Source organism: Amphibalanus amphitrite, unplaced genomic scaffold (genome assembly GCF_019059575.1).
Source record: "Amphibalanus amphitrite isolate SeventyFive unplaced genomic scaffold, NRLGWU_Aamphi_draft 000215F_arrow, whole genome shotgun sequence".
NCBI classification, from domain to species: domain Eukaryota; kingdom Metazoa; phylum Arthropoda; class Thecostraca; order Balanomorpha; family Balanidae; genus Amphibalanus; species Amphibalanus amphitrite.
Window position 1 is genome coordinate 245001 of NW_024881710.1, and position 16062 is coordinate 261062.

Here is a 16062-nt window from a genome sequence, read left to right on the forward strand (position 1 = left end):
GTCCGGACCATCATATTGTGTGTTAATTATCGTACGCAGTATAACGCCCCCTTCTTCTCGTATTTTAAGATAAAGGGAAGCACTGTCGCATGATGACGCCATGACGCCAATCTGCATGCTATTTTGAACATCTAACTAATCACACGATGTGGACCATGTATTGCTGAGTTAAGTCCGCAGATTTAAACACCCAAACTGGCGACTCGAAGCTAAAATGCAGTCGTCACACACACTAGTTGAGCATATAAGCACAAAACATTTCGGGAACAGACGTTGAAAATACAAACTAGACGGTTTTCTACGCTTTATGTAGGCCCGGACTTTATCCAACGGGCGCACTAACCTGGTGTTCGGCTGACAATCGGTAACTACTGCCGACTCCCGCTGGCGGCCGACCACCTCAGGACACAGAGGAACATCGGCCAGAGACTCTGGGGGTGAGGGTGGACGGTCAGTTGCCGCCACAGGCCCGGAGAGGTGGCGAGTCCCCCCCCCCCACACACACACACACACACCCATAACGGTACACGGAGGTCGGAGGAACATCGGCCAGAGACTCTGGGGGTGAGGGTGGACGGTCAGGTGCCGCCCCCGGCCCGGAGAGGTGGCGAGTTCCCTTCCCCTTCCCCACATGCACACACACACACACAAACAACTATAACGGTACACAGAGGAACATCGGCCAGAGACTCTAGGGGGGGGGGGGGGTGAGAGTGGACAGTCAGGTGCCGCCCCCGGTAAGGAGAGAAAGACCCCTACCCGTCTGTCGCGACCGCAGCGTGCTGCCAGAATTACCGGGTCACCCCTACCACCCCCGCGAAGTGCAGATAGCAGTTGAGTTTGAATCATGGGTGGTTGTTGGTATGTGGTGAGATGACGTGCGTAGAGGATCAGACGGAGACGATTAGATAATCAAATGCTCCAGTGAAGCTCATTGCCAGAAATGCAGATCAAAATCAATATGGAGGCACGGAACGAAGACGTTTTCTGAGATGATCATATATTGCACCGTCGAGTTCTTCAAACTCTTGAGTTATATACGGACGAGCAAGACAAAAGGATGCCGGATAAAATGCTGTCCGGCGAAGGTCAGCTAAAGTTTTCGCACGTCGAGCAGAGGATGCGCAAACAACAATCGTCACAAATCACTCCACCACACGAGTTACGTTGACTGTACGGCGTGGCAAAAAGTTAACGAGACGCCTGTTTTACCGCGACGGTCCACACAAGCGTCTTAACCGTTGTCAACAATAAAACGTCGAAATAGACAGCACAACTGTATCTTGATGCGTTCTTCCTGACAACCATGCTATGAATATGGTTCTCCCGCGAAGATAGGTGCAGACAAATCGATAATTTCATCAGGACAAAATACAAGGCCACGACAATCAATGCTTTAAAGCCGGATGTCGGTTTCTCTGCGGTATGACAGGCAGAGAAGCCGACATGACAGGCTGTTTGCGTTTTGAACTCACCGACTGAGCTGGCGGCCAGGCTATCGGCGGTGCGAGGCAGCGACAGTGAGCTGCCGGCCAGGCTCTGCTCGCAACAGCTGCCCGAGTCGTCGGCCGGTGGCGGCAGCTCGCGCTCCGAGCCCAGCTGGAGCACCTCGCGCTGCAGGCGCCGCGCGGCCGCCTCGTGGCCAGCCGACACCAAACACACGTCACAGAAGGCGCGCGGCTGCACGTCCAGACGGTCGTACAGCCGGCCCTCTAGCGAGTTGAACAGCACGTCCAACGCTCGCGGCAGCAGGCCAGGCTCAGAGGGCGTTCCTGTCACCGGCGCATAGGCTCGTGTTAATACATTGCCAAGGGAGGCACGGTACTTCGCCTTCCCTCCGGCAGTTTTGCAATTAAAACTACCTATGTACGTTAGGTACTAAGATGCATCGCAGTACAATCTCGCAAGCCATATCCTTCATCAGCTTTTTGGTAGCATGGAAAAAATTGTCACATAACACAAAAGGAAATGCATAACAGTGTATTTATCTTCAAGGATTCAGCAATTAAGGCGGATTCATATACAAGGTCGTAGGATAGGAAGATAGGAAGGAAAGCCTGCCACCATCACATTATTGCGAAAAAAAAAACTCATAAAAATCACATGATCAGTAGAACCACTGGTGCATTTTGGCTGTTCAGTGTGATTTGAGCCGGTGCTCTGACCCACCTTGAACGGTGTACGTTTTGCCCGAGTTGGTGGCCCCGTACGTGAAGAGCAGACAGCTGCGGCCGTTGACAAACTCGGACACATGTTTGAGCGTGGTCTGCCGAAACAGACGCCGCTGGTCCGTGTCGGGACCGAAAATGTGCGAGAACGTGTACCTGGCGGGGTAGATGGGACGCCGTGAGTCATTCTACCCGTCCGTCCGCCGACACAGAACATTCCAAACGGAGCAAATACCGACAAAATACGCGAATAGCACAAATCCTTTAGGCGGTACGGTAGTTCGATCATTGAATCCGCAGCAAACCCAAATATTGAAATACGAACATATCATACTCATCCAACATAGCCTTCCGATAAGCCACCAAGCATCTTAGCATTTACGATGAAAATATTTCAGATCCCATAGGTACCTACGTCTTGCAGTCAATCTTACCTAACTGATCGTCCGAATTCAAACATGCAACATCTACATGAGCCTTACCTGTGAGTTAGTTTCCCGTTGTTGTTGACACCGTTTTTGTACGTAGCCGAGTCCTTCGGGGCGTGCATCAACAGGTGGATGTCGCTGGATCGTTCCAGGACCGATTTGCGCTGAAAATGACAAAACACGGGGGTCAACATTCAGACATATCAACCCCATCACATTATTCACAACACACAAAGGAAACATAATTAACTCAAACCTTCGGTGATCAAATCAGCTAAACAGACGACGTGGCAGCCAGTGATGACGTGCTAGACTATCCTGATCCCAAGCCGGACTTCTGAGTATAATCCGGATCAATTTCCACCGGTCGGCGGCAGGCACTGACCTCCTCCGGCGGCAGGTCACCGAAGTCGCCGTCCAGCTGCGGCCGCACGCGCAGGAAGACGCGCAGGCCGCCACCGCCGGCCACCAGGTCATCTCCGCGCTGCTCCACCAGCTCCTCCGTGATGTCACGCTGCGGCGGCGCCAGGCCCGGCAGAGCCACTGACGAGGCGCGCGCACGGCCCAGCAGGTAGCCCGACTCGCGCGCCTGCAGGTAGGACACGTCGACCGGCGCCGGGTGCGCGAACGCCATGGCGCCTGCCAGCAGGTCACGACAGGTCAGAAGTCACAAACGAATTTAAAGCTCAAGCTGGGCTAGCATCAAATCCCTTCAGTTTCCTTGGGATTTCAGTTCACATCATATTGTTGACCTCATAGCAAATGCGTTTGGAGTGGTACACTGCCGGCCCCACATTCCCAAATAAGCATTGGTGAGTCAGAACCAAAATAAATAAAACCAAAATAAAAATAACTTTAGGCCTGATCTAAACTCTAAAGTTACTGTTAGCGATGAACAAAGGATATCAACTGAATTCATGGCAGATATCATACCAAAACCAACAAAGTGTTAAAAGAGCACCTCATGGTGCAGTGGTCAAAAGCCATAATTCTTGTGAGAACCCCCAGAGAAAGCACTTACACAGATGAAATATTTAACTAGTCTGCAACCACTCACATTAACCTTTGCAAGGCGGGGGGTGGTTGGACAATGGACTTCATTTTTTTTTCAGATAAGAGAATGGTGGCAACTGGCATTTCTTGAAAAATAGTCCCATGGAGTGCAACATCTTTTTGCACACTAAGACCTGTTCATGCTATTGTCCCAAACGTCCTCAATTTGGGTGGGAAACGACATCCAAATGAAAACAATTTTCCACTCCCACTTCAAATTTCCAAGAGCAATTCTAAACTCCCATCTTTATCAAGAAAGAAATCTCAATCTGCAATTATGGTCTCAAACATTATATTTGTGCATACATTAAACACTACATCTTACCACATTTGTGTGGAATTTTTGCTACCTTTTAATCCCTTAACGCTGCATTCTATCCACAACTGTCTTTAGCCTTATCTGACTGGCGATTTTCCACTCTCACCCCATTTAATGAATAATTTTCCCCTCTGACAGTTGACACCCAACCAAGAAATAAGAATACAATTTTAGGAGACTGGACTTCATGCATCTTTTCTGCATGTTAAATTTTCAGACCAAGGCAGCCCAAGGTCATGTCACTAGGTCACATAAGTGAACTAACCTCAAAAGGTTAGAATACAGACCATGCATTGCTACAAGGAACCTATGCCACCAGCCAACTCAACTTCCTGAAGCCAGTTTTACCAACAGAAAAATAGCCACCTGCCAGTATTTTTTTGCTTGACTGAGACCGCTTCACATACGGAGCGTATGCCCTATCCACTTAAAGGGACCCTCTCACCTTCAAAAAAGTTTATAAATTGGCATGAAAGTGATGTCGCTCGGTTCAGAAAGAGCGAAAACGAATATCTACCAAATTTCACCGAAAAATATTCACCGGTTTTCAAGATATTAGACTTTTACTTTTGTTTACTTTCTTGGGATCTCCGCTGTTTCTAGCGACTTTATTTTAGAAGTGCGGCGTTTGCGGCAGATGTTGCGCGCAAATAGCATATACCACCGCGTGCTACAAAACGTTTTAGTCAAACATTTAAAATCGTTAGATATCTGCGCTGACGTCACACATTCAGAGGGGTATTCCTAAGCATTAGCCCCTCTGAATCAAAATGCTGCAATTTTGAAATTCAATATTTCTGATTTAAGGCATTTCTCGATGTTGTGAGTGCCGAAACCGGTAATTGTGAGCCAGGGACCCTATTTTGGCTATCTCAACTCAAATCTAATGTTAAGGTGGGAGGGTCCCTTTAAGTGCCCATCGCTTTCACGCTACCTATGTGAAGCGATCTTAAGCAAAAAAATCTGGCAGGCGGCTATTTTTCTGTTGGTAAAACTGACCTCTGGTCATAAGTTGAAGTCTCAACTCTGTCTCTTCAGTTCACTCTGATCTCAGGTCAAACCCAGATAGCTGTGGTTCTAGGCACATATCAAACTCATATCAAAAACATGAGAACAAATATCAGCAATAAGTATTTTAATCATTTATCGAAATAATTCAAAATAATTAAAATGCAAACAAATTCATCATAGCAGGTTGAGATATAGATCAATTCAAAAAAACAATAGGACACCCAGCATGACCACCTGTAGCTGCTGATATGCTGTCTGAAAAAAATCTGCACTTTCAGCTGTGGCTAAAATTTGTGTTATTTTCCACATTAAATTATATTTACCTTATACTTACATCCAGTACACCACAATCGTATCCAACGCGCCCACACGCGTGCTTCCGATTTGAATGTTTGGAAAACAAGTCATCGACCAATCAGAGGATGAGACTTCACCAGCATTTTTCTTCGTTACCGTGCCCCACTAAAAAAGGTATGTCCGCGAAATAGGCGTCAGCTACGGATTGGTATTCGGCATTAGGAAGCAAGGAACACTATATAATCAGACTTATTTTGAGTCAGTTCTCCCTTTTCTTTTTATTCAACCGAAAGTGATTATCAAAATGTAATCCACGTTTCGACATCGGTTACAATGAAAACGCATTGTAACTGACTGAAACTGTGGCATACCTAACTAGAGGGCTCCCGACTGTCCGAAGCTGCCCCATCCTCTGCCCGAGGCCGCGGGGGGGGGGGCACCCATCCCTCATATGTTTTTTTTTTGCGATAGCTCCGAACACGCCGGCGATAGAAGGGCTGAAACTTGGCATACCGGGCATACCTGACCTTTGATTCAAGCCGGATCTTTTGACACCAACCGGTTAGGTCAGGTCACTGACCTTGACGCCATAAGTGAACCTCTGCACGGTCTTCAGATGTCGCAACTTCGCAACGCCCTCGCTGCCAGAAGAGCTTTCACAGGGAAATGAAACTTGCAGGACCTAGTACCCATTAGAATTCTCATTTCTCACAACTTCTATACCTACCTATCTCGGATTTTTTCTTAACCTTCCAGGCGGTGGGGGGGCATTTTTTTGCCCCCCTTTACTTTTTTCGATATATCTCGAGAACCGCTGCGCCGATCGTCACCAAACTTTCAGTACCCTCCCGGGAGCAGCTAGCGCACATGGTGACCAAAAATTTTTCCAAAGGCTATGATAGGTTGGCCGCTAATGACGTAAGAGTGACGTCATTTTTGCCATTTTCGACCCCAAAAAAAAGGTTTCGCGGGAAGAGCTGTCAGGCCCACAGCTTTAGAGATACAGAAAAATGTTTCAGACATAAAAGGTGTGAAATCAGAAGGGCTACAAAACTGCTATTTCGGTTTTTCGAATTTTTTGGATTTTGACCCCCAAAAATAAAAAAATAGATTTTTTGAATATAATAGCCAAAAAATCCAAAAAGTTTTTTGAATTTCGAAAAAACCGGAATATATGTGATAGTCCCTACCGCCTTCTATCTACATACCAAATTTGAGATCGATACCTCTTTTTTTGGCCAAGTTATAGCGAAAAAACTGTTCAAAACTGATGACGTCAAATTTTCAAACTCAATTTTTAGCAATTCTAGACCTCGTAGCGCAAAACAAAGACCACCATTAGACTCCCCCTGACGAGCTGCATCGAATCGATACCCATTTTACGCAAAACTATCAACTTTGAAATTTGACGTTTTTTGACCTGACCTTGACCTGACCTCTATCAGAAAGTGACCTAAACCGTACCTGATGGTCTTATAACCAACACCATTGAGTTGGAAATGAAAAACTGGCCATAAAACATGCATCACATAACCTTAGTAAAGTTGGGCTCATGTGGTGACCCTTGGTGACCTTTGGTGACCTGACCTGTGACCTGACCTGGTATGACCAGTGACCTCTAATAGCAACATATGTACTAGACAACTGACGCCTTATCGCTGATTTTCGACAAAATGCGTTTTACTCGGTGTTATAGCGCTTTCCCTAGCCCGCGCACCGACGGGGGGGGGCGGATATCCGCCCCCCCTGAGGTTTTTCGCGGATAGCGGGAAAACCGCGGCGCGTAGCGCCGCGAAATTTGGTATGACTATAACCCCATCAATTTTACACATGGTGTGCAAGTTTGAACCTCCTAACTTTTAAGGTCAGGTCACCAGGTCACTTTGAATGACCCAACCTCAAGTCACTTTTTTGCAACTTTGTCACCGTGCCAGAGCTACAGCAGATGTCGGAGGCCTTTGAAAGTCGCAGGATGTTATAAGGTCATTAGTAGCTACAATTTGTATATCTCGGAATTTTGATGTCGGTGACCTAAGGTCAGGTCAATTTCGCGACCTCCCCATTATAAGTCAATGGGGGAAAAATCAACTCCCTGTTTTTACCACTAAAACGGGTCAGAATGGCCCCATATACCATACATGACTTCACATACGATCAACCTTCACTACCTTGAGGTCTGTTTTGCTGTTGGGCAGCTGTAAGGTCATGTGACGTCATCAAAGGTCACCAAAGGTTTTTTGCCAATAACTCCTTGCAGGAACAAGATACAGCCGCGCAGATGGTCTCATTGTGTTCAGCTCGTCAAGACGCATCGAATGATATACATGATGACCTCGAGGTCACGTGACCTGAGGTCAACCTTTGACCTTGACCTTTCGAGGTCAACATATATATCATTTGATGCGGATTGACGAGAGGATCACGATGATGCCCTTAGTTTGTTCCTATCTTGACTACTTCGAAAGTTATTCGAGAAAAACCCTATCCATATCTAGCGCCGCCATTTTGACTTTTTCGACCCCTGTGACGTCATCTTTGACCTGACCTGAAAATGACCTTTGTAAAAATTGTAGACCTTGTCCGTGCGTATCCGATGCCGTTTACCGCTTGTCGCTATCTTGCTTCGTTCTCGAGATCTCAGGGGGGGGCGGTCATCCGCCCCCCCCCCGTCGGTACTAAGTTGGCGCAGACCCCCGTCGGTGCGCGGGCTAGAAGCCCTGTGAACGGTGAAACATTTTATCTTTGACCTGACCTGTGACGTCATCGGTGACCCCGAGGTCAATGAAATTTGGTTTCCCTCGACAAATTTGACAGGGCTATCGAACGCCGTTTGAATTTTCCGGATCCGTCCAGTAGTTTCGGAGATACGGGGGGGGCAAAAAGTGCCCCCCCCCCCCACCGCGTGGAAGGTGGCTGGTAGGCCCACCGCCTGCCGGGTTAACCCTCGCGGGCCCGGGGGGCGTTTTTCGCCCCCCCCTCGCGAATATTTGAGATAGCTCACGAACGCTTAGGGTTAGGAAAGCGAAACTTTCAGTACCTTTTCTCCCATCAATTTGACATCTTTTGAAGTAAAAAATTTGGACCTAGCCCCCTTGATGACGTCACAAGGTCCATTTTTCTAGACCTCTGCACGGCAAACTTCGGCGTCACAGACGCAAACTTCAAATAGCTGCTAAAAATAGAGTTTTAGAGATAAAGACAAATTACGAGCACGGTTGTGTAGCGTTTGACCTAGAAAAAAATAGAAAAATAGTTTTGGTGACCTGAGGTCAGAGGTCAGGTCAACGACCCCAAAATGTGGTTTTAGTTTTTCGCAAATAACTTCGACAAAATGGTCCTAGAGCTACGGCAGTGGTACCATCGCATTCGCCTTGTCAAGCCGCGTCGAATGATATATATTTTGTTCGGAAAAGGTCAAGTTTCATGTTGACCTTATGTGACCTCGAATGACCTCTGGTTGACCTTGACACATGAAAGGTCGTTTATGATGGATTTGTACCCGCTGATCACGAATCTGGCATCTATTTTCCTCTAAGCCTTCATTTAGAGCTTCCGGATGGCAAAATTGTCTTATTTATTATTACTAGCTTGAATCAGTGAAATAGCCTCTAGCAGGGATAGGTACTCTTCTGTGACCTTGACCTTTGAGCAGCCTTGTATCGTAAGATGAACCACAAATAGGGAGCTGATAAGCCTCAAAACATTTCAAAACATCTTGGAAGTTAGCAGGCAAGATGTGCGAAAAAGTGCCAAGTTTGAGGTCAATTTTGAGCGTGACCTTGACCTTGACCTTTGCTTTGGAGCACATTTTCGGAATCCTCAGATTCTCTTCTTTCGTTTGACACCCAATTTTGCCGGTTTGATGCAGTCTGCCGTCCTCTAGGAGGCTTGCTTTGAGATCACTACACATGTGCCGGTTTTTGCCTTTGACCTTGACCTCTGACCTTGAAAATTGACCTGAGGTCAAAATTTTTAGGTGCTTTAGAATCGTCTCGTAAGGACCTTTCGTTTGGTATCGCTTTTGTTTCCGTAGCTCCCTTCTTTACGGAGTTAGACAGGGGGGGGGGCGAGAAACGCCCCCCCCCCGGGCTGCGGTGGTTGGGATTACCCCCCGGGCCCGGCCGGGTTAAGGTCACATGAGGTCAGGTGTCATTTTCGTGACCTCACCATTAGGTAGGTATAAGTCAATGGGGAAAAATGAAAACTGCTATTCTGGCGCCGGGAGCGATCTCCAACTATCTCAAGCACACAGAATCGTGATTTCATGCACTCCTTGCAAGGTTCGGTGCGTCACTTTTGCAATGTTGACCTTGCGTGACGTAATTCATGACATAGGGGAAAATTGGGTATTATCGGACGGGTAACTTCAAGCCATCGTGACATGAAGGTTATCATTTTTTATGTAACTGGGAGTCAGTTAAATATATGAAGAAAGCCAAAAAACTTTGTTTTTAGAAAGTCTGCTGAAGTTCCGGTGTTGCGTTGGAGCGCAGCGATTTTTTTAAGAAAAAAAGTTAGGTACTTGGGTATTATCGGACAGCAGCAGCAAATTACGGACGGGCGTCCAAATGGATCTTAAACCCTAGCATGTGTGCGGCGTTTGCCAGCTTCTAATGTGTAGGAGGGGTCGGTTGGACCCCCCCCCCTCGCCGTTTGGCCCCTGATCGAGCTAGAGCTTTGCGGAAAAAACGAGCGTGTTGCCCGTGACGAGAAGAAGCCGATGATACCCAATTTTAAGGTCCTAGGTCATTGGTTGACCTTCCAGGTCAGGTCAATGACCCAAAGTCGGGAAAATCGGGACCTGTTAGAAAGTCGTAAAGTGTGGCTGCTAAGGGGTTTTTCGGGGTGCTGATCACGAATATCGTGTTAGTTTTGATCACAGATGATGTCGTTAAGCGTTTAGACCAGGTCGGGTCAGGTCAGGTCAGGTCAGGTCAACTGGTAGGGGTCGTGACGGGTATTCGTAGTACCTGTCATCCGCCTCTAACAGCTTCGTAACATGCTACGAAGGCACCAAAACTGTTTCGTAAATGTTCAAATGGTTGCTAAATTCGAATTCAGCTAAAAAAAAAACTAGACTAGAGACATGTAAAACTCGAAAAAGTGAACCGAGGTCACCAAAGGTCAATGACCTGACCTGACCTCCAGGTGACCTTGACACCCACCCTAATGCATGGGGGCAACATCAAATCACATGTTTGAACGTTTGAAACCACGAAAAGCTTGCAAACGCGCGGCTTATGCGAGCCGACATACGCGGAATCGCGATTCCGGCCAAAATGGTCTCGGAAAAGAGGTGACAGGTCAAAGGTCATTTGGGTCAGGGTCATGAAATTTTCAGGGTAGGTGTAAAATTGATCAATGCGAGGGTACTGAAGGTTTCGTTGCGATCGGCCGCTTTTTACGCGAGTTATTCGCGAAAAACCATGAGGGGGGGTCCATCCGACCCCTCCCCCTACACATGCGAGGGTCAAGAGTCTTGATATTGATATTGGTCCCCGAGTTATGCGTTGGCTTCTTGCTCTTTCGAACGCCACCTTCCGCGTGTCGCTCCGTGGCCCAGGAGCCGAGTTAGAAGAGGGGGAGGGGGGTTCAAACACCTCCCCCCATAGGGTAATATCGGATGGTGTCCGATAATATAGCAAACACGTAGGCCGTTCAAAATGCGCTAAAATGGGAGCAGCAAACACATTGAACACAGATAGTTGGCCCATAATCGATAACAAAATGTTCAGAGTGGAAAAGGTACAACTTGGCAGTTACAACTTCTTTATCTCTGCGATAAGAGGTAATTAATAAGTTGCATGGATGGAAGGACAAATGGCGATTATCGTAAAAAAAATATGACAGCCAGCGGCAAACTGCCTGCGAGAGGAGGTGGTGACAAAGGAAATCCAGTGCTACCTTTTTTCCAAGTAAAATATTTGCGTATGCACATGGGGGAGAGTTCAGAAGATAACTTCCTGTCCGATATTACCTACTGGCCGATATTACCCAACTTTCCCCTAATTAACCCTATTAGTGGCAGGCTCCTGGCTACCCCATATTAGTGGCAGGGGGGGGGCTGTTTACGACCCCCCCTTGATATCTCGAGATCTAACCGGCCGATTTTCAAAATTCAAACGGCATTCGATTTCGCTCAACGAGATCTACATTTCTAAAAAAAATAAAATTAAAAAATGTAAATAGGGGGGTAGAGGGGGGTAAAAACGGGCAAATTGCAGATACATTTTAGACTGTTTATCACGGCCAGGTTTCTGAACCAATCTTAACGCAACTTTTGCCGATCGATAGAGAATGAACCAGGAATTCACATGGATCCTAAAAATATGCATTTTCAAAAATCATAGGCGGATACAGATCATTGAGATTGGGGGTACACAAAAAGTATAGTAAATAAGGTTTTTGTTGGTACTGTTTCTAAAAAGGGTGGCAATGGTCTTGTTATGTTACAATTTTCTTATGAGAGAACGACTAAAATTGTATTGGTCATGCATAGGCGGTGTCAGGGCACCTATGTTGGGAGGTAAAAAATAACCCCCCTTTTTGGACGCCTGGATCCGCCTATTATAGCAAAAACGTGTCAAAAGAGGATGCACAATAACTTTGTATATGTTATCACATGATACCTTTCATTCACTGTTCGTAAAACTGGTGCAGCATCGTGATCTTCGCCCAAATGACTCGCTTCACGAATAGGACCCCCCAATTCCCAGTGCTCTGGAGCCGCCCCTGGTAAAGTTATGAACTTGAAATTTTCAGGGAATGTGCCCAATTTAGTTTTAGGAAAAGTCAGAAAATTTCAGCATCGTAGCTTCAGCGGTTTCGGAGATATTCCCGAAAAACCTGAGGGGTGGATAAAAACAACCCCCCCCCCCTGCCACTAATAGGGTTAAGGTCATATTAGTTTTTCGCTAATAACTCCCGATCAAATTAAGCTAGCGAGTTGGGAAAGCCACCAAGGAGCTCAGGAAGACCTTCCAAATCGAATGACATGCGACATGACCTCCTTCGACCATTTCGTGACCTGGGGGCGCTGACCTGACCATGACCCGAGGTCAACACCCTAAGCTGACCTCACCCAAACAAAAAGAATATCATTCGACGCGCCTGAGCGAGGGGAACATGATCCTGCCAAAATCGCGGCTCTGCGGCCGTTTTTTGCGAAGTTATTCACCAAAAACCGAACCGTACGTTTGGGCACTTGACCTGACCTCAGAGGTCACTGGTTGACCTAGGACCTTATCATTCTCTGCGTCTCGTAACGGCGCACACGCTCGTTTTTTACCGACGAGCTAGCTCCACCAGTGGCGAAACAGCGAGGGGGGATCGTACCCCCGCCCCTCGACCGGCGCGTACCTAAGTATGTGGAAAACCAATAGGTCCGGCGAGGGTTAACCCCACGGCAGGGGTAATTTCGGACATCTGACATCACCCAAAATTTTCGCACCTCCTACATCCGCATTTCAAGCCAACTCTTTTATTTCGCGGTAATTATGAAGGTCACACATGGAACCAACATGGGCACTAGGTATTTGCAGTTCACCGAACCTGAAGTTACTGAGCAAATGGCCTCCAGAGTTCAGAGAAAGTGGTCCGAGCTATGCCCACCTTCCCCTGTGTGGATAGAAGACGGTAGGGACTATGATAAATAGATATTCCTTTTTTTCGAAATTCGAAAAAAGTCTCTTTTGGCTGTAAGGTACCTACAGCCAAAAATTGCTTTTTTATTGTCGGGTGTCAAAATCAGTAAACTTTAAAAATCCGAGATAGCAGACACTGCACAGCCCTGCCAGGTGTTTCTATACCTATAACTTTTATGCCAAGAACACGTTCCTGTATCTTTACAGCTGTAGGCCTGACAGCTCTGCTCCCGCGAAACCTTTTGCTGGGTAGAAAATGGTAGAACATGACGTCATCCTGACGTCATTTGCGGCCAACCTATCACAGCCTCTGGAAAATGTTTAGTCACAATGTTTGAAATTGATGCCCGGTGGGGTCCGGAAAACTTGGTGACGATATCTGCGGTCATTTAGGAGATATATAGGGGAACGTGGTAAGACGGGCACCCTAATTTTGGAGCCATTTTTGGTCGGTTATAAACAATATAAGGACGCGAAACTGAATGAAAACCTTTTTTAGACATTTTACTTCCATTTGCCAGAAGATGAAGCTCAGAGCTGATGCAACAAGTACAAGTAGCTATTTTTGCAAAACTTTGCAAAAACCGTCTTGCCCCGCACCATGGGGTAAAACGGTCACATGGGTAGGGCAAGACGGCCAGCTACTTAAACCGATCAGCACAACTATTAATAAATACCCGAGATTAGCCGCATTGATACGGTCGCTCGTTGGTCTCAAGTGCTTCGAAAAAGGCAGTATACGAGATTCGTGCAGAACGCGTATGCTTTTATTGTATAGGTACAGGCCCTACAGAAGTTCAGGTGTTTCAGAAGCCTTGTAATACTGTTTTTCATTTTCATTATTAGAGGATACCTAAATTGTACCAAAGGAATGTTGTTTATAGGTAGGTATGTCTGTGAGTATCGAAATCGAAAATATTTTCACCACAAATGCTTCTTTTTTCCTACAGCAACATAAATATTTTCACCATTTAGAGACCCATTGCAACCATACTTGCCCGTCTTACCCCAAACTCAATGTTAGTTAGAAGTTCAGCACGATTTGTCTCTGCAGGACAAGTTGATGCAAGCGGAGCAATTCCGCGCTAAATGAAAATGTATAGCATATGAGTGTACCTACTAGCTACCACAAGTGATAACGAGTTTTTGACTTGGTTGTGCTGCACACAAAAGTTTGCACAATGCACTATGGATGTTTTCAATGAAATAAGTGTTTTTAAGAAATCGAAATAAAAGATAATTGACTGAACACAAATTCACCAGGCTTCAACGGTGGTGTGTGGTGGGAAAGGCAAGTCTGGTCCAAATTTTTCTCGCTCGTAGCGCTATTGGTTTGGTCTGCAGAGGTGGTGCCCGTCTTACCTACCCTGACCGTCTTAACCCTCGCCGGCACAGGCCATTTTGCGTCCTTCGACGGCACAAGGGGGGGTTGGTACGACCCCCCGCCCTCGCGTTTGGCCCCTGATCGAGCTAGAGCTTCGCGGAAAAAACGAGCGTGTTGCCCGTCACGAGACGAAGCCGATGATACCCAATTTTAAGGTCCTAGGTCATCGGGTGACCTTCCAGGTCAGGTCAATGACCCGAAAACCGGGAAAATCGGGACCTGTTTATAAAGTCGTAAAGTGTGGCTGCTATGTGGTTTTCCGGGGTGCTGATCACGAATATCGTGTTAGTTTTGATCAGAGATGATGTCTTTAAGCATTTAGACCAGGTCGGGTCAGGTCAGGTCAGGTCAACCGGTAGGGGTTGTGACGGGTATTCGTAATACGTGTCAACCACCTCTGACAGCTTCGTAACATGTTACGAAGGCACCAAAACTACTTCGTTAATGTTCAAATGGTTGCTAAATTCGAATTCAGCTCCAAAAACTAGCCTAGAAACATGTAAAACTCGAAAAAGTGAACCGAGGTCACCCGAGGTCAGCAAAGGTCAATGACCTGACCTGACCTTCAGGTGACCTTGACACCCACCCTAATGTATGGGAGCAACATCAAATCACATGTTTGAACGTTTGAAACCACGAAAAGCTTGCAAACGCGCGGCTAATGCGAGCCGACATACGCCGAATCGCGATTCTGGCCAAACATGGTCTCGGAAAAGAGGTCACAGGTCAAAGGTCATTTGGGTCAGGGTCATGAAATTTTCAGGGTAGGTGTGAAATTGATCAATGCGAGGGTACTGAAAGTTTCGTCGCGATCGGCCGCTTTTTACGCGAGTTATTCGCGAAAAACCTTAGGGGGGGGGTTGCATCAGCCCCCCCCCTGTGCCGGCGAGGGTTAACCCACTTTTCCCTACGGAAAAAGACGGGGGGGGGGGGGGGGCTTTTCACCCCCTCCACGGGGCGCGGGTCTTTCGCGCCAGTGACATCTCAGCCATTTGCCCTGATTGAGCTGGATACTTCGCGGCGTGCGTACTGTTACATGCACAGCGACTGCTTCCTTCTAGGTCCTTTTAGGTTCAAGGTCGGGTTAAAGTCATGCTCAAAGGTAATAAGATTCGGTTTCAGGCACCTACATTACCTGAGGTCAGTCAAAAATGGTCGCAGATAAGCAGAAATGCATCGATGCCTCGTCACAACACGACGGTGTTATAGTTGCGGCTCTGCGGCCATTATTGAAGTTATTGACCAAAACCGAGCCCGTCCCTTTTGGCACTTGACCTGGCCTCAGAGGGCACACCTCAGAGGTCACCAATTGGAGAGATTTAAGTCGGGTAGGTACTGGCTGCTGCGTCTTGTTATGTCGCAGATGCTATTTTTTCTGCCAGGCTCTAGTTAACTTATTCACTGATTGGCAAACCGGCGAAGGACCACCAATCTCCAACGGCACGATAGCCTCGGTGACCTTGACACCTGACAGGTCAACATAACTTTTCGCCTATTGTAGTAAGCCACACCAACTACCGTATACCAGGTCGATCGATTTGAAAGTAGCACCACTCGATTCGCCGTAGCAACTTCACAAAATGCAAAGAATATGGTGACTTCAGGTGAACTCGGTGACCCTAAGGTCAACTTGATGATTTAGCCCAAGACATCCCATAGCTTAGCAACTACTGTGTCGATCAGAGACAAAAATGCTACCAATCAATTCGTCACATGCGATTTCACCAGTCTTTTCGAATATCTTGACCTCAGGTGACCT

At 47.0% G+C, this 16062-nt stretch overlaps 1 protein-coding gene across 1 annotated transcript in view; it reads right to left on the minus strand.

Annotated features, from left to right (window-relative positions):
• LOC122385336 (kinesin-like protein KIF20A) overlaps positions 1-5336 on the minus strand; it is a 13273-nt gene extending 7937 nt beyond the window's left edge. Inside the window, exons 1-6 of the mRNA XM_043373536.1 lie at positions 5314-5336; positions 2982-3235; positions 2651-2760; positions 2170-2324; positions 1476-1772; positions 344-431 (exon numbers count right to left, since the gene is read on the minus strand). Of these exons, the coding sequence (XP_043229471.1) occupies positions 344-431; positions 1476-1772; positions 2170-2324; positions 2651-2760; positions 2982-3230 (899 nt within the window). The 5' untranslated portion in view covers positions 3231-3235; positions 5314-5336. The remainder of the gene's footprint in view (positions 1-343; positions 432-1475; positions 1773-2169; positions 2325-2650; positions 2761-2981; positions 3236-5313) is intronic.
• Between the last annotated feature and the right edge of the window lie 10726 nt (positions 5337-16062).